Source organism: Juglans microcarpa x Juglans regia, chromosome 5D (genome assembly GCF_004785595.1).
Source record: "Juglans microcarpa x Juglans regia isolate MS1-56 chromosome 5D, Jm3101_v1.0, whole genome shotgun sequence".
Classification (NCBI taxonomy): Eukaryota; Viridiplantae; Streptophyta; class Magnoliopsida; order Fagales; family Juglandaceae; genus Juglans; species Juglans microcarpa x Juglans regia.
Genome location: NC_054602.1, coordinates 3,698,399 through 3,720,115, shown reverse-complemented (window position 1 = coordinate 3,720,115; position 21,717 = coordinate 3,698,399). Strand labels below are relative to the sequence as shown.

Here is a 21,717-nt window from a genome sequence, read left to right as displayed (position 1 = left end):
GCTAAATCTGGAAGCTTTTTTAAATTGAAACTATTGAAGTGTAGCTCTAGGAGGACAGATCTAGGTAATCCACAAAGAGTGATGGTTGTTTGTCTTCCAAAAATGCACAAATCTATTAGTGGTAATTTTTTAAAATATTTAAAAAAAAAAATGCACTAGGCACATTGACCATTGACATTGATTTCATCAAAAGTCTAACCAAATATAAAATATGATGAATTTCATCAAAAGAAAGCTGCATTGGATTAGTCAAAGAAATAAGTGTGAAACTTTGAGCTACAATAAATGGATATGTTTCTTTAAATTTAAAGGGATACTGTTCACTCATCAAATCTATTTTTTATTCACTTTTAATCTCTAATGGTATTTTTTATTCACATTTAATTTTCAACCGTCTTATAATAATAATGTAATAATCAAATTAAATTATTAATTAACATATAATTAGTGTAATTATAAAATATGAAAAATAAAATAAAATATTGTTATATAAAAAATAATATTATATTAATATTTTGATGAATTCAATAACTAATCCAATATAAAGTTATGGATAAGGAAGTTTTAGATATATGAAAAATATGTACTTTTTATCAAAATTTCAAAATAAATTTAATGAGTCCAATACTAGTGTTCTAAAGAGCCACAAACCAGCATTTTCCATTCAAAAAAATATATGTTATATCCTTTCCCAAGAATCAATCCCCACTTCAGTGGGACCCAACAATCCGATGCACCTCAAACACTCTGCTGTGACAGCGTGAGACTTGGTAGGGGCCGGCCCGCCGATCACTCTATGATCGGAGAATTAAATCCCAATGTGGCAAAGCTCTGACAACAGAGCACTCGTGCCATATATTCATTAAAAAGGAAAATCAGATGGCGGTGACTGTAACTAAGCAGGTCGATGTCTTGGGGGGCATCTTGGCGTACTATCATCGCTTGAAACAGCAATACAAAAGTCCATAAATGGCCAAGTAAAGAGGTAGAAAATGTGTTTATTACTGTGGGAACTGTACCCAAATCTTCACTTTCCTGTGACTTTTTTCATCTCCCTAACTTTGGAACACAAAAAAGGTGAGCCAAAAAGCAAATCCTATACGCACACCAGTGCACAGAAATACAAAATGAAAGACGGGTCTATATACGGAGTCATCACTGTGTATGTGTTTGACACTTTGACTATGCCGCCCAAAACCTCCCTTTAAATTCTTTTCTCTGCCTTTCATTTCCTTGGGCTCTTCCACACCTCTCCTTTTGCTTTGCCTCACAAAATACAACAAAGAGAAGCTCCTCGTCCCCCTCTCCCTCTCACCCTTTCTCTCCCTCTCTCAACATATCCTAAGAAAAAAGATGGGGTCGGCATCTTTGAGCTTTCTCAAGCAGAATAACATTATACACCTCAAGATTCTCATGGTTTTATTCTTAAGCTGTATACCTGATAGAACAAATCTTTGTTCTAACAACTCTTTTGCCACTCTAACGGTTCCACCACGTTTCAATTCGACCAATATTAGTCTTTCATCATTGGAAAAACTTACTCTAGATGGGTACTTCAGTTTTGAGAATAATCACCATGCAGCCAAGGACTTTGGCAACCTATATCATTTCCTCCCATCAGCAGTCCTACACCCAAAATCAGTTTCTGATATTTCCACCACGATAAGGCATATTTTCAAAATGGGTTCTGCTTCAGAGCTCACAGTTGCTGCTAGAGGCCATGCTCACTCCATCCAGGGTCAAGCTCAAGCCCATCAAGGCATAGTTATCAACATGGAATCACTTCAGGGACTTAAAATGCAAGTTCATACTGGAGATATGCCTTACGTAGATGTTTCAGGTGGTGAGTTGTGGATAAATATTCTGCATGAAACTCTCAAACATGGGCTGGCTCCTAAATCTTGGACAGATTACCTTCATCTCACTGTTGGGGGTACCCTGTCAAATGCTGGAATTAGCGGGCAGGCATTCCAGCATGGACCCCAGATCAACAACGTCTACCAGCTTGAAGTTGTCACAGGTAATGTTCCATCAATCCATTTAGTCCCTCCCAACAGCATGTTTACAGTACAATTAGGCTCAACCACAGATCACTAATAAGGGACATAGCACTGTCATTTCACGAAAATAAAAGGGTACTCTAGTAAAGTAAGTTCAGTACCTTGATTCGGCTGAAATAACAATGATACCCTCCATCCACAATAATGAGGTGCTCTGATCGTGAGTCTTTAATAGATTTGCCCTTCAAGATAAGATGCAGTACGCAAATATAACTGCTAGTTTCAGTGCCAAAACCATGTAAGTCACAACTAATATATGCCAAGATTTTGAGCGCAGGAAAGGGAGAAGTGGTTACCTGTTCTGAGAAACATAATGCTGACCTCTTCTATGCTGTTCTTGGTGGGCTTGGACAGTTTGGCATCATCACCCGAGCTAGGATTTCTCTTGGACCAGCACCAAAGATGGTGAGAATACATTTATTTTCTGTACAGCACATTAATCTCCAAGGCTATATAAAATTGCCTCCCTTTATAGTAAAACCATTTACTTTGGACAGGTGAAATGGATTAAAGTGCTCTACTCAGAATTCTCCACATTTTCCAAAGATCAAGAGCACTTGATATCATCTGAGAATTCATTCGACTACGTTGAAGGATTCGTAAATATAAACAGAACCGGCATTCTTAATAACTGGAGATCTTCTTTCAGTCCAAAGGACCCGCTTCAAGCCAATGAATTCACTTCAGATGGAAAAACTCTCTACTGTCTTGAAATGGTCAAATACTTCAACCCAGATGAGACTAAAACTATGAATCAGGTGAAACTGGCTTAGAAACCATCACATTGTACTTTCAATATATATGTAAAGGTACAACCTAAAATTTCTGTTAACCTCTATTTCAAAAGCAGGATATTAAGAACTTACTGTCGCAGTTGAATTATATTCCGTCCACACTATTCCTGTCAGAAGTTTCTTATGTGGAATTTCTGGATAGAGTTCATGTGTCTGAGAGAAAACTACGAGCAAAAGGTTTGTGGGAAGTTCCTCACCCATGGCTGAATCTTCTCGTCCCCAAGAGCAGAATTTCTGTTTTCGCTGAGGAGGTCTTTAGCAACATTCTTACAGACACAAGCAATGGTCCTATCATTATCTACCCAGTCAACCAGTCCAAGTACTTATTCAATGGTTCAAATTATTTTATAGAGAATATCTCAGAATATTTCATAATCTCAACCTCAATTTCCCTTATTTCTGTGTTTTAGGTGGAACAACAAAACGTCATTAGTTACCCCAGATGAAGACATTTTCTACCTAGTGGCATTTTTATCCTCTGCAATGCCATCTTCTACAGGAACAGATGGCTTAGAACATATTTTAACACAAAACAAAAGGATTCTAGACTTCTGCGCCACAGCCCAACTTGGAATGAAGCAATACCTGCCCCACTACAACACACATGAAGAGTGGCAAACTCACTTTGGCTCTCTCTGGGAAGTATTTGTACAGAGGAAATCAACCTATGACCCTTTGGCAATTCTTGCTCCTGGACAAAGAATCTTCCAGAAGGCAGTACGCACTTCATGATACATTGATGCTGGCCTCACAGATGGCCACACGGAATGTATATGGCCAAAAAAATAGTAAACTACGACAGTTGTCCTATACATCTTTGGCTCTCAATAACAAATGAAGTACAAACAAGAAGGCTGTGGGCCAGTTGAAACTTTGTTGGGAACTCTGGTAAAAAATTCAAAAGTGCAAAGAGAAGATCGCACTATGAGTTAGATGTAAGGCATCAACCTCACTAAAAAAAACCTTTTTTAAGTGTATTAAACAGAGAGATATGTACAGTAATGTCCGTGTGATTCCACATATAAGATCAGATGACATCTCTACGATGAAAGTAACAGTGTGCTAACAAAAAGACGAAATTCCTCTTCAAAATAAACTCATATCATGAACTAACGTGTTGTGATCGTACTTAAAGTCTTGCAATTATGAGAAACGTCAAGTGCAACAACTTGCGCATGCGAGCAAAAACTCAACTAATCCACTTCTATAGATTCTGTCCAGCCAGTCCGCATTGTTATGAAACACCGCTTGTAGATTACATGGGGAGATATGCGTGCATCGTGGATGGTGGCTTCAAAGTGAGTAGAATCAATTGTAATGGGAAGAAAGTTAATTATCATCCCAAGCTCCAAAGCCTCTCCATATAGCGTCATCAGTTGTAATAAGGGCCTCCATGTCAACTTCTCCAGAAGCCTTCATAATTCCTTCTGGAGATGCATGTTTCAGAACATTTTCTTCAACTTTCCAATGAACTTCTACAGAATTTCCAAGAGGACTTGGAACCAGATTAAGAACGTATTTTCCAAGAGGACTTAAAACCGGATTTAGAACACATTTTCCATCCTTCTCACACCAACTGAGTTTTGATACTTTGATCCGCACTAAGTTTTCATTCTTATCTGGTGCATTCAAAGCACAAACTTTCATGCCAAGAAAAAAAAAACACAAGCATGTGAATGAAAGCAACCCTGTTCACAAAGAAACAAAATGGGAAACATCTACCCATGCTTTATTCCTACTAGACAGATATTGAAACAAAACATAGGATAGGGACACACTTTAACTCCGACTCCTCTATAAGTAATAGTGGCTGGTTTCTAAACAAAACGTGCACTTAAACATCTAATGGAAAAAGTTTATGGTAAAGAAGAGCGATTGGGAAAAATAGATGCTTATAGATCCCAAGAAATTGAAGAGTGTAAAATAAGTTCTAATTTTACTTATCCAACTAACAAATAAAATAAGAAGCCAACTATAAACCCTCCCAAAGTTTTGGTTCTTCTCTCTTTCGTATTTGTCTTCCACTGCTGTGATCAAATTACAAAAATTTTGTGACCTTTCTTCTAGTCAATGTTTCTCATGTTCACCACCCTTTTAGAGTGCATCCCCACAATAATTTCTTACAAACTCGAATTAAAAAAACTGAGTCTTCTCATATTTTTCTTCTAACTACTCAAGAGGAGTTTTGAATTGCATAAAGATGTTCAACATAATTGATTTCCACATAGTTGGTCATAACAGCTCGTCTTAAACTTTTACAAGCTTCTTTTTACATAAAGTTACTTCAAAAAATAAAGTTTAACCATGGTTATTTTGGAAAATATAAAATATAATTTTTTGCAATCAATGTCCAATTAGATTTACCTGAAAGAGGGGGTAAAAAAGAAGTAACTTCATTGTGATTTCACATTTTGTCTCATGTTCGCTAAATATGGAAGCTGTCATTAATGAGTTGACTTCAATTATAGGAGTGATACTCCAACATCATCACAAAATAGATATCGATCTTTTGTCTATCCTTTTAATTAAATGAATAGGAGATCCACTTCACTCATCATTCAATGTTTTTGTCTTTCTTCACAACATTGAGACCCCTTACTGAGTCAATGTCTCTCTTTTAGTGACAACTTAGCATGCTATTGGTACATGTGTCACCACATAAAGGTTTTGTTAGCCATCTTTCGCATACCTCCAACATGTGGCTTCAGACTGACTAAAACCAAAATTATGAAGAGCAATAACTATAATTTAGAATTTAAGTGGCAAAGAACTTTTAGCTCAAGTGCCTACAAAAACTAAGTAGAAGATTCACGACACATAACTGCCCCTTGAAGGGCATACATAATCAAATGCTTGAAAGACATAATCAAGTGCTTGATGCAAAATAAGTTACCTAGGCATATAAGTCTATTAACATATACAATCCCCTCTTTTCGAATTTTATATTTATTTCAATCCACAAACAATGCTTCTCAATATGTAAGACAAATTCCATGAAAACTTACCTAAAATGATTCTAAGATTCATAAATATAGACTAAAGCTTTTAGGTGAATTCCAAAAATATTTATGCAGCTACTAACCTTGAGGTATGGCCACCGAAAGTAGAAGAATCTTACAGGAACCACTCTGCTGTTCTGTTTCTGCACATCTTGATCTTTCATGGAGACAATATGTTGTAAAGTGGAATTATATCCAATTATATGAGCATAGCCTCGACAAGAAGAAACTGTGCTTGAATCATTTCACAATAACTACAAATAGCTCACCTACTGGAATTGGACTAAGATTAGCAATAGGATTATCGCTTTACAGTATTCCATAGCACAAGATAAATCTTTATGGGTGGACGCCTAGACATTTATAAAAAATCCCAAAAAGGGCATTCATATCATTATAGGACTTGACCAAATATCATAGAGACAAGCTGATGATAAATTAATGCTTGCGATGTTAGTTAAGAAGACTGCGCAGACTAAATCTGAACATTATGGTGGTCTTAACATCTAATACTTGGATGTATTAAAATAGTTCACCTAGTTCAGTTTGACAGATTAGCCACATATAAACAGTTACACACTATTTTGGGTGTGCATGTGTGTGTTTAATGAACTGGGGAGATCCTCAAATTAAAACTGTTTCATTATCCAGTTTTAAAACTTTAGAGCTCATTCATAAGAAACAATGCTATATTTTTACCCAACAAATCACTCGCTTCAATTTATCAGTAGTCTTCCTTAGTTATGAATATGAACTCAACTCCTTGGTTTATTATATACAATTATCCAGACAACAAATTCGTATGTTCTACTACATAAAGACATCATGATTAAAAGGCATCCTTTTCAGTCTTAGGACTGTAACATCCAAAATTGTCAAACCATTTCTTCTAGAGGCTATCGAAATCCATGGACTGCTCTTAAGGGGGAAAACTTTGGGAGAAAATACACCTTGCGACCTCCAACTACCAGGTGTTTTATAATTTGCACCCAAAACTATCAAAATTGACACATTGCACCCTTAAACTGCCAACAAGTTGCAATGTACACCCTCCATTAAGATCCAACTATCAAGTTGGGCTACACTACCTATTTTTCGTGCATCCTAACAGTCAAAATTGGACAATGGCACCACTTGTCAAGCTTTGGTAGTTGAATGGTAAAATGTGTCAATTTTGGTTGTTTGAACCTTTGAGGTCACAAGTGTAAAAGGTCTAGTAGTTGGACAAACCATAGATAAAAAGCTCTAATTCGATAATATCTGAATGTTCAAAGTACAGTCAGCTGGAAGCTGGTAACCAATCTGCTGTTCAACTACGAAATGTGGTAAATAAGGATGTTATCTAAACTCAAATATTGTTGTTTCTTAGAGGTCAGTATCCCTTCATGTCATTTATCAGAAAATGATGCCATCTTTGAGTTTTGAAATAGAGATGGAAGGATGAAGAAATTTGAAAAAAACAAAACGGACATAAAGAAAATGATTATCAATGGTCGAGATGAAGATGCAGAGCACACCAATTATTACCTTCAATATAGGCAATAGAAAGATCATAAGAAGGGGCTTCAATTAGAAGATTAGGACTTGTGAAAATGTGGAGCAAAGATGATGCTGGAACCATTATGGATCATCATCGAGAGTAGCGGGTCCTTGCCGCTGCATGAGTGGTAGCTCATGCTCAAAACTCCTCCGACATGAGTCCTAGTCGCTTTTAAAAGCAAGTTCTACAATTTTAGAACAGTTAGTTTTAATATCAATTTTAGAGTAGTTTGTAAATGAAGAAGTTTTAGACAAAAGAAACGACCCTGCCACTAACTATCTGCCATTTATGAATCAGAGGAATGTAGCACAAACACAAGCTTGATGGTAGATGAACATAGAATGAGCTCTCAAACGGAGACCTACTGATCTAATAGGCAACATGAATTTTTCAAATCAGGCTCCAGTGCCTTAAATCCCCAACTGCCATTGAAAAATGTAAGTTTCAGAGCCCAGGGCTTGTCCCTTTTCCCTTTCCTTTCTGGGTCAATACGCTTATTCCGACTTCCTTCTGATATATTATCGGACTGCCATAATAAAAAAGTATAATCACTGTTTAATACCCTCCTCTCTCTCAACTAATATTACTTAAATCTGTCACTAATATAGCACATAAAGACGCACACGTGCACACGACAAAAGCAACATAGATTGTCTAATTAAGAAACTAGAATCTAAAATCTCAAGCACGAAGAGTCCTCAAGAAAAATCACAGATAAAGGAATAAACCCACGTCTATATAATTCTGAATTGTCCAAATGAAAGCAATACGCATTTCCTGCTCTGTTTGGCTGCTAATAAACCAAGGGAAAAGCAACAGAAACAGAAAACCTTGACGCTAATACATAACATGATTAACATTACAACTGGGCCTAATATTACCACGGAGTCGAGTTACCACATTACACTTCAAAATTCAAACTAAATGAAGCAACGAAAGAAAAAGAACACGAGACTCGAAACTCCAAGTTGTGTTTCTCCTTTTCACTTACTTTTTTCGCATTTTCCTTCGTTTTCTCTGAACCAAACACTGATGCTTAGTGAAAAGGATGATAGTATGTTCTACCTTCAGATAAGAGAGAAGTTAGTCGATGGTGGCGTTACAGTTCCTGCTCTGGCTCTGTGTCTTTCTTTTGCCACCTTTCATTGTTTCGAAAGTTGTTTCTCTTTTTGATTTACATTGGGCAATGTTGCTGTGTGTTGGGGGGGCTCGGAGTTCGACGTGTCCGAAGCCGTTGTGTCACACCTGTTCGACATGGTTGTTGGAAGTGGAATTCCTCTGCACAACGCTGGTGGGCAATCATTGGTGGGATCTGATTTGGAGTACTTCTTCGAAATTCGGGCCTGGCCCCCATAGAAATTCTCGTGTTGTCTATCATCAATTTTATGGTTTTTCTTTTTCTTTTCCCCTCTCCATTTAACAAAAAAAATATGGAATAAAAATCTAATGCATATAATGGATAGGAATCATAACTGAATCCTTTATTGCATCATGCATATCACTGCAATAGAGAGTCTCGAAGCGGGTACTTCCATTCCAATACATTATGCATATCATTAAATTGATTACAAAATAACTAATAATTAATGACATGATATAATAAAGAAACATTCATTTATCATTTTTTTATCATCATTATCTTAACATTTTTCATATGGTATTAAATGATAACCCACAAGTGAAATATAATAAATAGTCTCCTATCATTTATACTACATCAGGAGATAGTGAGAAAATAATAATAAACAGATGATGAATAATATTACTCTATAATAAAAGGTAAGGTGTGCAAGTCCAAGTATATTGTTTACCATATAAAGCTCGTTTGGATAGTGAGAAGAGATAAAATGATATGAGGTGGGATGATTTTAGATGAGTTGAATAAATATTATTAGAATGTTATTTTTTAATATTATTACTGTTTTGAAATTTAAAAAAATTGAATTGTTTATGATATTTTGTGTGAGAATTTAAAAAAATTGTAATAACAACATGAGATGAGATGAAACGATTTTTATATTCAAATAAGCCCATAGTTTCTTTCTCAATATATATATTGCACGAGTGTTCTATTTGTTTTTTTATTTTAACACACTTATAGTAAGGTGTGCAAGTTCAAACATTACTAGTGATTAAATCTATAATTTATATTAAAAAATTAATTTTTTAATAATAAATTTTACCATTTTAAAACGATTGTGCAAAATTTATATACTATAAGATTGTATATAACATTACATATATATTATTGTACTTAATCTTGCGATAATGAAAATATTGATTTTTTTATTTTTTATAATTATAATAAATGTCACGTGTAACTGTGCTGACACATGAAACTTATAAGTTATAAAAATCTTCCGATTAAATTATAGAAATTTTGCAAGTTAATGTCATTAACAAGATAAAATTTAAATTATAAAAAAACATTAAACATAATACTATATGTTTTAAGTTTCTTCTAAAAAATGCTTTTATGCACGGAAGGAAAAGATTGACAAAATTTTAAGACATTGTTTAGGAATACAAAGTAGCTTATCTCATTTTAAAACTTATCGTATGTTATTATCTAATTATCATTTAAGTACAAATATTTTTTAATTTTTAATTTTTAATTTATTTTTCTATTCATTACAACTTTACAAAATTTTAAAATAAAACATAAAAAATAATTCAATTTTTTTAAATTTTAAAATAAAAATTATATTATAAAAATATTTTAATTTAACTTTTTTTCTTCTCATTTCTTAAAATACTATAAAATATTTTAACTCAATCTGTTTTAATTTGAATTTACTCTCGTCACAATTTGAATTTCGCGAGTAAAACGATGAAAGGTACAAAATGACATAAAACCCTCACCCTTCGATTCTGCCTCCAAGTCCCAACGTTCACATTCTCCGTTCCGTTGCTTCCAGACTAAGCAAAGGACTCAAATAATTGATTGACATACAGAGAAAATATTGCAAGAGTCCGTAACCCTAGTTTCATTGATCGATCGTCGGCGGAAAATGTCGCCGGCGGCCGTGGATGCCCGGTCTCCAATCGCCGCCTCATCGGTTCCCCAAAATCCCAATCCCAATTATACGCTCAATTTCAGTGCAACTTCTTCGAGCGATTTCACGGAGAATACTGTAACCGAGTGCGATCGCGGCGTACCTTTTGCTTCAAATGTGGCGCGGGCTGGCTCGCGAGCGCGGCCGAGGCGCGTGAAAGTGAGGAAGCAGCTGGGGAGTCAGCAGGAGCGGTCGACGGCGGCGTCGAACGAGGTTGGTTCGAATTTCAATCCGTTTCGGGTTGTTGTGGGTCGAGTGGGCGATGGGGCTAGCACGTCGAATGGAGTTCTGGAGAGTTCCAGTTGGGTGAGTACCGGTTCTAGTGCTTCTAAGGGTTTTAGTTTTTCGAATGGTGATATTAGGCATGTGAACTCTGAGGGTGCGGGCTTTGTGTTTGGTGCTAATCGAAGTGTTTTCGATGCAAACCTGGGGTATAATGTGAGTGGGATGAGTGAAAGTGTTGGAGATTTGGGTAGCGAGGACGAGGGGAAGGTGAAAGATTCGAATGTAACACAGCTTGGGGAGATGGACCATGCGGGTTTTGTGTTTGGTGCTAAGCAGAGTGGTTTTGAACGGGAGTCCTACGAGGAAAAGAGACTGTCTGGTGAAAATGCTAGAAAATCAGTGGTTGGTGGTGAGGGAATTGTGGAAACAGAGCCTAAATCGGACCATGGGAAGTTTCATGATGTTCGTTCCATGCTTGATGTTGATCAGAGTAATTTGGCTTTGAAATCAAATGCAGAAAGGAACCGGGAATGTGCAAATAAATCAGGCTCTGAAGGTATTGGAAAAGCGAAATTAGACACTGAAACCAAGTGTGGGAAGCATGATCATGTGGTGTTTGGTACTAGTCAGAGTGATCTGCCATCAATTTGGCATTCAGAAAAGGGAGAGTCTGGTGAGAATTCAGAGAAGCCAGATCATGACGAGGATAAAGTGAATATGCAGACTGAAACAATGTCTAATAGATGTGCTGGTCAGAGTAAAAACTCGAGTTTATTGGACTCTGAAAATGCTGGCATTTTGAGAAGTCGGAAGGAAGTTGAGTTTGGGAAGCATGATGATTTGGGTTTCGTATTTGGCAGTAGTTGGTTTAGTTCAGTGTCAAAGAACTTGGAAATGAGAGAATCTGGTGAAATGCTAGGGAACTTGGGTACTGAGGATTGGGAGAAGGTGAAAGTGGAGAGTGGAGTAGAGTCCCATAAAATGAAAGTTACTACTGTTAGCTTTGATACCGACGTAGATAAGAGCTTGAAGGACAATATTGATCAGGGAGTCTTTGTATTTGGAAGCGGCAGTAAGACTCAGAATAGTGAGATCAAGTTGAACGATAAACAATCTGATAATTGTGAAAGCATCAAGACTCAGGCCAATGATTTAGGTTTTGATGTCAAAGTTAAGGGGAGATCTGAATTTGGAGATACTCGTAGTGTGGAAAGTGCTTCTGGGACAAATCCCTTATTTAAACTTCCGGATGAATTGAAGAAATTGAATATCGATGATTCCGAGAAGGGTGATGGTACTCACAAGAGCGGAGATTTGAATAAGAACTTGCATGCCAATTCTAGGGCTGCTTTCATGTTCAAAAGAATCGAGAAGGCTTCTGGTTCTTTTGACAAAAGTTCATCAGGATTCAATAAGAATTTGAAGGCTGGCCAATTTCCTCAAGGTCAAGCCAATGATGATACACAACAGAATGCATCCGTTGCATCATCTTCATTCTCTTCGAATGGCCTTGACTCCCAACCAAATGGTAGTGCTTCTGAAATAAATTTTGTCGGTGGACGTGAAAATAAGGATGGGAATCGTTTTACAAGCATTCCAGAGGGATTGGGGGTGCCCTTTACAACCTTCAGCGAGCCAAAATGGGATCCCTCTTGCTTTAAAGGAAATTTATATCCTGAAATAAATAAAAAGGCCTCAGTAAAGAAAAGGTTTGTTAAGGACAAAAGATCAAACAAAATGAGGGGAAAATCAAAGTTATGTTCCCTAAATAAGCAAAAGCCAGGACAAGATCATGTGCAACAGGAAATCAGTTCTGAAAATCCAGACTCACCTGGATGTTACTCCCCCATGGATTTTTCTCCCTATCAAGAAACTACAGCGGCTGATCCATTTTTAAGAGAAGCTAATGTTACTTCACAGGAGTTCTCCTACCTAGATACTGATTTGGCACCCTCTACCCTGCATTCAAGAGCTCTGAATGACACGAAAGATGAAGATTTGGGTGCTTCAGAAGGATTAGATGTTAATAATACAAGTGAGAAGAAATCTAGAGAGCAGAATGAGGTGAAGTTTTATTATCAAAATGGAAGTGGTGCTGGTGTTATGTCAACAGGGGATAGAACTGCTTTGAGCTCAAACACAGAGAGGCAAGACAATAATTGTAGAGCACAATTCCATTCTTCTTCAAGTTTGGAAAAGATGGAGAAATTTTTTACATTTTCTGCATCATCCTCTGCACAAGGTGGTTTATCAGCAACAAGGCATCAACAAAGAAAGAAAAGTAAGGGGAAGGTTCGTCGTGATTCATCTGTTAGCACTCCAAGGACAAATGTCAACACTCGATCATCTTCTGCTCCATTGTCACCCATTACCACTTCACATTTGGATGCAGTGGATAAATCTGAAGTGCATGAACATTCGCAAGGGGATACATCTTTCTCTGTTTCCATTCAAAAAACTTGCGATAAGCTGCGACTCAGGTGCTTTTTTTCATCATAATAACCAACCAACCTCTGCATCATAATAAACAGTCTTTTAATTCTATTTCTGCTTGGGTTTTATTGATAATTAGTTATGCTGCTTTGGTCTACATTTATTTTGTTTTTGTTTTTCCTGTAGAATATTTATTGTTGTTCATGTGGCGAGTATTGTTTTGTTTAGGGGAAACCAAGCTTATAGAGATCGGCAGCTGTCTAAAGCTGAGGATTTATACACCCAGGGGATAGTTTCTGTCCCTTCTAGTGAAAGATCGGGATGCTGCCTTGGGTCTCTCTTGCTGTGTTATAGCAACCGTGCGGCTACACGGATGCTTCTGGGAAGAATACGGGAAGCTGTAGGGGACTGTGTGATGGCTATCGCACTAGATCCCAACTTTCTTAAAGCTCAAATGAGAGCTGCAAAGTAAGACTTTTGTTTTTTATGATTTCGAATTATATGTACAGTAAGATTTTAACTAGCTCATTATTCTTGCAAAAATATTCACAATATTATGTATAACCAAAAGAACTTATTTGAGTTGAATGGTGTGCCATACCAAATGTGCAGTTGGTAACAATGCTCAATTTGGTTTGAATTAGTGAAAATTTGGATCTTGTTTGAACCATGTTGAAACAAATTTTAATTAACAAATTTATGCTAAAGCTTTAGGTGGTTATTATTAACAAGTTTGGTTTGAATTAATGAAAATTTGGATCTTGTTTGACCCATGTCGAAACAAATTATGATTCTCTTGCCATCACGAGTCAAACCAGCTACAGATGAGAAATAGTGGAATCTGTTAACTTTAGAAGGACAGAAGTAAGAGCTCAATTTATGTGCAGCCTTGCTGCCTTATTTGCTTAATAAGAAGACATTTTACGTATCCGCTACATATGTTTTTTCTTTCTCCGCAGTTGCCACCTTGTCCTTGGGGAAGTGGAAGATGCTCTGCAGTGTTTTAACAAGTGCTTGGAATCAGGGGGTGGTGTTTGCTTGGATCGGAAAGTCATTATAGAGGCTGCTGATGGTGTTCAAAAGGCTCAGGTACTGCATTTCTTTTCTATTATTTTAATATCGCATGAGATTAAATGTTTACGGTTCTTTATTGGGCTGAAAATCAAACCTATATAGTTTTCACACGCATCTCATTATAAATTTCTGCATATCAACCTTTACCAATGTTTTAACAAGATGTATTTTTCGTTTTGCTTCTTTTTGGCAAATAGTTTGTCTGCCATGATTTTTTTTTTTGTTGGCATTGGGTGTCCGACAACAAAGTCCCAACTAATCCCGGGGATGCACAGACCCTCGGCAAGGAGTTTCCCGCAAGTGCACCTTGGGTAATTGAAGGGAAGTTTCCCCAGTCCGATGGCCCCTTGAAATTATTTGCACCCAAGAGCATTTGAACCTTAGATCTGGAGGGAGCATACCACCAAGACCAAGGCCTTCACCACTTGAGAGTGCCATGAATTACTCTGTTGTACTTACATAAAAATGAATTACTCTGTTTCGCTATTGAGTAAAATATTGCTCATCTTCAGAATTCCTGCCTGATTATCACAGGAAATTTTGTATAGGCTAGAAGCAGGAATTTCCATTGTTTGCATGTGACATTAAAAGTCCGTTCACTATGTAATGCGGGATCTACAACAAACTTAAATATCTGGCATATTACAATCTCTCATGTAATGCGGGATCCCATTCACCATGATCATATCCTCAATCAAGGGTATTGCAATCTCCGTCATTTAAATATGTAGCGTCCTCCTGTCTCTAATGACTTTAATGGGCAGACTCCGCATGATTTTCTTGTATCTATTTCTTCTTCTTGATAGGTGTTACAATTTCATGCTTCTGATGTGCTTGGGTTGCACCTTTGGTACATGGTAATAAATTGTTATAACAAAAATCCTTGGCATCCTCATCCGACCATTCTGTTGTAGGTGGTATGGTTCAAGTTCCCCATGTCTGATTGAGATTAGCTCTGATACTATTTACAATGCTAAAAACGCTATTTATAACGTTAAAAAAAAGTGCAAACCACACTTGGGCTTATACCTCAAAGGACTTGTTGAGGTTATAATTTGAGCCCCTTAGAATCACCCCGATTTGGAGAATACTACTTCCTCTGTGAAACTACTAATCCTTTGGCAGAATGAGTTTTTTTTTTTTTAAATTATTTACTGATATGTTATTCTGCAAGGTTTTTTTTCCTTTTAATTTCTGTGCATAATGGTTCATTGATGCACTGACTAATTGTGTGGCTTGTGTTACTGGCAGAAAGTGGCCAAGTGTACGAATCGTTCTACCGAACTTTTGGAACAGAGAACCTCTGATGCTGCTCTTAGTGCTTTAGAAATAATTGATGATTCCCTGTCAATTAGTTTATACTCGGAAAAATTACTTGAAATGAAAGCGGAGGCTCTTTATATGGTCTGTGACAACTCTATTTACTTTTCCGTTAATGCATTATTGTAATTAAGTTGATCACTTTTGTATGGTTTTTTATTTTTTTATAAGTCTATGGTCTCAGCATCAACTATGTTATTTGGTGGCATTTTGCAGTTGCGGAAGTATGAAGAGGCAATTCAGCTCTGTGAGCAGAGTCTCTCTTTTGCTGAAAAGAATTTTGCCTCGCTGAGCACTGTAGCAAATGTGGAAGGTTCTGGACGTGAAAGTTACTCAACTGTTAGACTTTGGAGGTGGTGCTTGATATCCAAGTGCTACTTTCATATGGGAAGACTTGAGGCAGCTCTTGAATTACTTCAGAAGCTGGAACAAGGGAGATCTACTATAAACAAGTATTACAGAATATTTATGAAGCCAAGATCATTTTTCCCCTTGCCAGTTTGTTCGGTATATTTCTTTATTTTACTGACTTTGAGGTTTCTGATGCTAATTTCAACACTGTAGGTCCGGAATTAAGAGTTTGGAGTCGTCAATTTCATTAGCTGTCATCATACGTGAACTTTTGCGCTGCAAGGTATGCCTAGTTGGCTTTAAGTTTTTGTTTGGCGTGTTTTCTTCGTGTCCCAAGTTACTTGGTCACAGGCCTCATCATTTATGCATACAAACACATCATATGTCATATTTACTCTCTTGGATGCCTCTTATCCTTGGTTGTGATGCAAAAAGTTTTTCATGTGTTTACTCTTCTTTTCTTTTCTATGTCATATTTCATCCTCCAAAACTCTGATCATTTATTTTTTAAATAATGTTTCATCTTAAATCCCCATAAAGTAACTACCCATTGCTGTTCAAAAAAATTGCTGCTACGAATTTTCTGCTTTCCAGCAAATTCCACCCTTCAGATTTGGTCTGATTTTGTATTGTGCTGCAACAAGGAAAAAGATTTATATTTAATTTCATAATCAGTAATAATATCACCTCTTTTGGGTAGTCGAATTAATTATGTGGTCACTATCATAAATCAATATCTTTTCTAGTTAATCTTGTCATTCCAGTTATAAATCAATATCTTTTTCCGTTTCAATTTTGCGAACCCCATCATCGGTTATTATAATTTTTTATTAAGGTGATGTGGGCCAAGATAGCCTAATATTGTGATGTATTTATTTCTCTAAAAACAATAATGCCCTTATTTAAAGATTTAACTCTCTTGATATCATTAAGGTTCTTTTGTTCAGTCAATTTTGTGTTAAGCAGCTCATACTTTTCTGTATCGTGTAGATATGTGGGATTAAAAGGGTCAACATTTGACTTTTTTTGTTTGATTTGACTCTTGATTTGCTCAGCATATTAATGAATTTCTTTTTATTGAATTCTCATTACCTATTGAACTTATTCACCCATGTTACAATTCTTGAAATAAACAGAAAGCAGGGAATGAAGCATTTCAATCCAGGAAATATATTGATGCAATAGAGTACTATACCATTGCTTTATCTAGCAATGTCGAATCACGTCCTTTTGCAGCAATCTGTCTCTGCAATCGTGCCGCAGCATACCAAGCTTTGGGCCAAACTGCTGATGCTATTGCAGATTGCAGTCTTGCCATAGCCCTTGATGGAAATTACGCAAAGGTATGCTTTTGCATTCATCTGTCATGACATTCTAGCAAATGTATGACTTATTTTTGTTTTGAATACTGACTTTTATGATGTGAAAATAGATCATATTGCTTCTTTTTTTTATTATTTTGTTGGCCATTAGAGAGAGAGCCAACTTGTGATAAAGAAGCTTTCTGCTTGCTTTCTTTTTTCTTTCTGGGTTACCGATAAAAAATATGAGTTGCAGGGACTAATCCATCAAATTTTGACAGGATCCTTAAACATTGATTATTCATTTTGAAACCTTTATAAATTTCAACAATTTTTTCATTTTAATTAATTGTTCGTTTTAGGAAAAAGTTAATTTTTCCAATTGTGATCAGCAATTAGATTGATGCGGTAGATGTTACAATGCTCTGAATGATAGAGGTATAAGGTAATTTCTTAAAGGTTTGGCAAGAACCTTTTACTTTATTTAGAAGTGGTCCAATGGGTGGCTCGGTTTGATTACCAATAAAAAAAATGGTCTTTCAGTTTTTATTTTAGAAGGTGATTGTCTTAATATGCTAGAACAATTCAAGCTTTCTTTGAAATTACCTTCCTGTCCTTCAGATTTCATGCAAAACGAAATTGCTAACTTTTTGAAGAGCATATAATAGTAATGTATCTGTAATCAGATTCTTTTCCATTCCATCAAAAACACTTCCAAACAAGATGAACTAATTTTCTTTTCCTTTCCTTACGAACATTTAAATAACAGAATGAGGAACTTAATAATTCTTTTGTATTACCTGTTCATTTTAATTTCCATTCCTTTCCATTGCCCTTTTCATTTTAATTTTCCATTCTGTTTCATTGCTTATGATCTCCGAAGCACATTGTCAGAGATTGATTCCAAAGCACTTTTTCGGAGATTGCTTATGATCTCCGAAGCACATTTTAACCAGATTTGGTCCACTGGCACTCTTTGTTTTTTTTTTTTTTTTTTTTTTTTTTTTTTTTCCGAAGAGATTGATTCCCCATAAATTATTCACTATCACTCATTTTGATTTTCTATTACTTCTCTATTCATACATGGGCCAAATAAGAAAGCATTTCTGGATAGTAGTCTCAAACATTAGGCATACACTGATTTCAAGAAAATTCTTACTCTTTGTATTTCTTCTTCTGTTTCACTAGATTTTTCCTCTAGTGATTACTATGTTTTTCTTCAGAAGAAACAAAAAAATTTAATAAATAAAAAGGAAGTTATCATTTTGAATTTGTTCAGGATAGCACTTGTTCTTCTTTTCCTGTTAGATGGCACACCTGTTTTGCCTGTGCCACCTGTTGACTTGTTCAATGAAGAATGCCAGTAACATTCTTTTCTACGTGATGATAACGTGTCTTCCTTGCTTGTAATGATCATTCCATTATTAACACTTTCACTTTCCTATAAAAGTTAATTAATAAATTAATAATGATATTGCACAATAGTTTTGCACCTGGTTAGTTTTTCTTTTTGTCAGTATTTTGTGCCTGAGCTCCTGCTGTTATGCAGGCTTTTTCTAGAAGAGCCACCCTACATGAGATGATTAGAGATTATAAACAAGCAGCTAGTGACCTCCGAAGACTCATATCAATTCATGAAAATCAGTCTGATGAGAAAACCAAACAATCAAGCACGCCAGGTAGATCCACCAGCAGTTTGAAAGAATTAAGGGAAGCTCAACGGCATCTGCCTTTGATGGAAGAAGAGGCTAAAAAGGGAATTCCTTTGGATTTATACCTGATTTTGTAAGTTTTCCACTTTGATTAGAGCCTTTGAAACTTTGTTTTTTAAGTTCTGCTTAATCCATTTTGTGTTGAAGCCTATAGTTATTATCCACTAAAGCAGAAAATATAAACAATGTTGTATGAAAATGTAGTTGTTTCTTGTTAGAAGGAAGATTAAGAAAAGTTTTTAACCCTAGGGGTTGGCTCAAGTAGTATGAGCCTTGGTCTTGGTGGTATGCTCCTTCCAGGTCTAAGAATTGAACCCTTGGATGCAAACAATTTCTAGGGGCCACGCCCCGTTGGTGGAAGGCCGATGATTTGCCTAATCCACGAGATGGGGACACGATATGCAAGTCCGGGTTTTATCCAGATTAAAGAAATATTGTGTTTGCATGGTTTCCGGGAATCCTCACCATCAAAAGAAGTTTTTCTTTTGGTTTTTTTTTTTGGGTTGGGGGGGTGGGGCGGGGTGCACATGGGAGTGCACTTTGATGCTGATGAGTGTTGGTCATGTGATAAGAATCTCTCATTTTACCCAACATTTCACCCAATTTCCTTTGGGTTATTATGTTAATTTCTATCGCAGAAGTGGCTGTTACTGTGATTGCTAGATGTTTTTAATAGTGTTTGAGAGATGGTTGAATCCGATGAAGCTATTTTTCTGCGGCTTCTCCATGCTGCTTATTTTAAGTTTTTTGTTTTACTACTAAAAAATTGCAAATGCCAGGGGAATTAAACCATCTGACACAGCAGCTGATATCAAGAAGGCATACCGTAAGGCAGCTCTTAGACATCACCCAGATAAGGTTTAAAGCTTTTGCCCTTACATTTGTTCAATTATTAGGTGATTTGCGAGGTCTCATTAAATATTTTGTATAATATTTTTGGTGGCTTTTAGGCTGGCCAGTTCCTGGCAAGAAGTGAAAGCGGAGATGAAGGGCGACTTTGGAAGGAGATATCCCTAGAGATTCACAAGGATGCTGATAGGCTATTTAAAATGATTGGAGAGGCGTATGCAGTGCTTTCAGACACCACTAAGGTTTGCTGCCCACATGATAACTGAATCTTGAGAAGTTTTTGTGCTTGATTGCATTTCCAGCATTCGTTATATTCAGCACTACAGGAATTCCAACCTTCTTGTCTTTCTTTACATGTGCACGTGTGCATGTGCATGCATGTGTGTGTGTTGGGGTGTGCACGCACATCTAACTGCTTACAGTAATAGGGAAAATCTATTTCTTACCTTGGGGGTGGGGGTGTCTATGGGTAATGAAATGGGAACTAGAGAACTATCACCCCTTATTTTTTGTCTTTGCATCACTTCATCTACGTTATAATTAACCATTTTGTGAGCAGCGGTCAGACTATGATATTGAAGAGGGTGCGAGGAAAGCCCCAAAGGAAAGCCGCAGCTATAGAAGAACTTCAGATGTTCACAGCTCTCAATTTGAAAGAACCAATAGAGGAAACCGTTGGGAGAATTGGAAAACATATGGAAATTCGCATTCCCAATGGTGAGAATGCACCGGAATCTCATAATTTAAAAGTGAATGGGCTATGGAACAAAGGGCATAGCGCGTATAGGAGGAGGCACTAGTTCTACGAAGGATGTATAGAAATCACTGGGTACCGAACTGATATAATCAGGTAATTGACAGCCGGATAATGCATTATGTTGGAAATGACTGTGCCCTTTGGTTTAAGAATGATAGTGTTGTGTGGGGTATTGCAGTTTTGGGCTCAAGGATTGCATATAATCCAAGGGAGTCGAGAGGGATGAGGGGGATTTTGGTCCTGACACACAGGAAAACATTCATTCATATGCAAAATTCTCCACCTTGAAAAGATAAAATGCTTGGCACTGCATCCCAAGCAAAGAAGGTTGGAGTAATTTGGTATACCTCAATTTTGACGGATTTCATATTAAATTGTAATTTTTGTTTTACAAATGTTTTAGATGCCTATTTATAGAAGAAGCTGCGTGTTTCTCTGTCTTGTAATAATTTTATCAACCGCATTGGGAGTAAAAGATAGTTAACGGAATGATTCGAATAAAATATTTAACATTTTAAACAAAGTAGCACAATCACATTGGATTCATTTCTTATAATTGTGACAACTTTAGGTGCCAAGTTTTGCGTATCCAATTTTCATAGGAATGAATTTACCATTTCAAATTGGTGAGAATTTTCTGAAATTGTAACATTCTGGATTAAATATAAGAAATGATAACTAAAGTAATTTCAATTGTAATTTTGACATGTTCTAAAAATATAATCGCAAATCTCACTTTAAAGTTTTCTTGAATTGTTGGGGAAGGGAAGCTCGGGAGGCAACATACACAAGTGCTTTCATTGCAGCGACACAACCCGAGCTAAAAACATATTGCTCAAAAGCAGTCAACTTCTAGCTACAAAATTAGGGGCTATTATTTGACAAATAGGATTTAAGCCTAAGTTGAGAATAAAATTAAAAATTAAATAAAATATTATTAAAAAGTATTTTTTTAATATTATTTTTATTTTAAAATTTAAAAAGATTGAATTGTTTATTTTATTTTGTGTGAAAATCTAAAAAACTTATAATGATTAGATAAAATGAGATGAGAGGAATTGTAAAAACAAATGAAGCTTTGAACTACTCTTTGATGTTCTAATTTCTAATGTAATTTCTTAAAAATTTCGAGGAAGGTAAATGCCATTTATTATTATTTTTTTTCAATTATTTTCCTCGAGAATAGAAATTAGACTAATCGTGGTTTTCTAAATCGGATTCTAATCAGACAGGCTCTGAACACATT

At 36.2% G+C, this 21,717-nt stretch overlaps 2 protein-coding genes and 3 long non-coding RNA genes across 6 annotated transcripts; 2 read left to right on the top strand and 3 right to left on the bottom strand.

Moving 5' to 3' along the window:
* Positions 1 to 1,119: 1,119 nt before the first annotated feature.
* On the top strand, positions 1,120 to 3,789 carry LOC121265095 (cytokinin dehydrogenase 1). The gene is made up of 5 exons (XM_041168571.1): positions 1,120 to 2,020; positions 2,338 to 2,465; positions 2,558 to 2,818; positions 2,911 to 3,173; positions 3,265 to 3,789. The coding sequence occupies exons 1-5, from the start codon at positions 1,354 to 1,356 to the stop codon at positions 3,584 to 3,586; spliced, it is 1,641 nt and encodes a 546-aa protein (XP_041024505.1). The 5' UTR covers positions 1,120 to 1,353; the 3' UTR covers positions 3,587 to 3,789.
* On the bottom strand, positions 1,908 to 2,381 carry LOC121265144. The gene is made up of 3 exons (XR_005940620.1): positions 2,357 to 2,381; positions 2,162 to 2,273; positions 1,908 to 2,047 (listed from the first exon to the last, which is right to left on the bottom strand). It is a non-coding gene; the product is annotated as an uncharacterized LOC121265144 (long non-coding RNA).
* A 144-nt stretch (positions 3,790 to 3,933) lies between the features above and the next one.
* Positions 3,934 to 6,026, bottom strand: LOC121265141. Its single transcript, XR_005940617.1, has 2 exons — positions 5,937 to 6,026; positions 3,934 to 4,473 (listed from the first exon to the last, which is right to left on the bottom strand). It is a non-coding gene; the product is annotated as an uncharacterized LOC121265141 (long non-coding RNA).
* Positions 6,027 to 6,049: 23 nt separating this feature from the next.
* LOC121265142 lies at positions 6,050 to 8,556 on the bottom strand. The gene is made up of 3 exons (XR_005940618.1): positions 8,385 to 8,556; positions 7,381 to 7,577; positions 6,050 to 6,125 (listed from the first exon to the last, which is right to left on the bottom strand). It is a non-coding gene; the product is annotated as an uncharacterized LOC121265142 (long non-coding RNA).
* Positions 8,557 to 10,216: 1,660 nt separating this feature from the next.
* On the top strand, positions 10,217 to 20,911 carry LOC121265074. Of its 2 annotated transcripts, XR_005940605.1 has the most exons (12): positions 10,217 to 13,154; positions 13,336 to 13,575; positions 14,067 to 14,196; positions 15,433 to 15,585; positions 15,718 to 15,953; positions 16,066 to 16,135; positions 16,989 to 17,195; positions 18,703 to 18,938; positions 19,645 to 19,723; positions 19,816 to 19,956; positions 20,274 to 20,564; positions 20,650 to 20,911. XR_005940605.1 is itself a non-coding variant. In XM_041168536.1 (11 exons), exons 1-11 carry the CDS (start codon positions 10,405 to 10,407, stop codon positions 20,433 to 20,435), a joined length of 4,404 nt encoding a protein of 1,467 aa, XP_041024470.1. In that variant the 5' UTR covers positions 10,217 to 10,404; the 3' UTR covers positions 20,436 to 20,911. The 2 variants fall into 2 exon arrangements, 1 of the variants encoding a protein (XP_041024470.1); XM_041168536.1 differs by having other exon boundaries at positions 20,274 to 20,911.
* Positions 20,912 to 21,717: the final 806 nt, after the last annotated feature.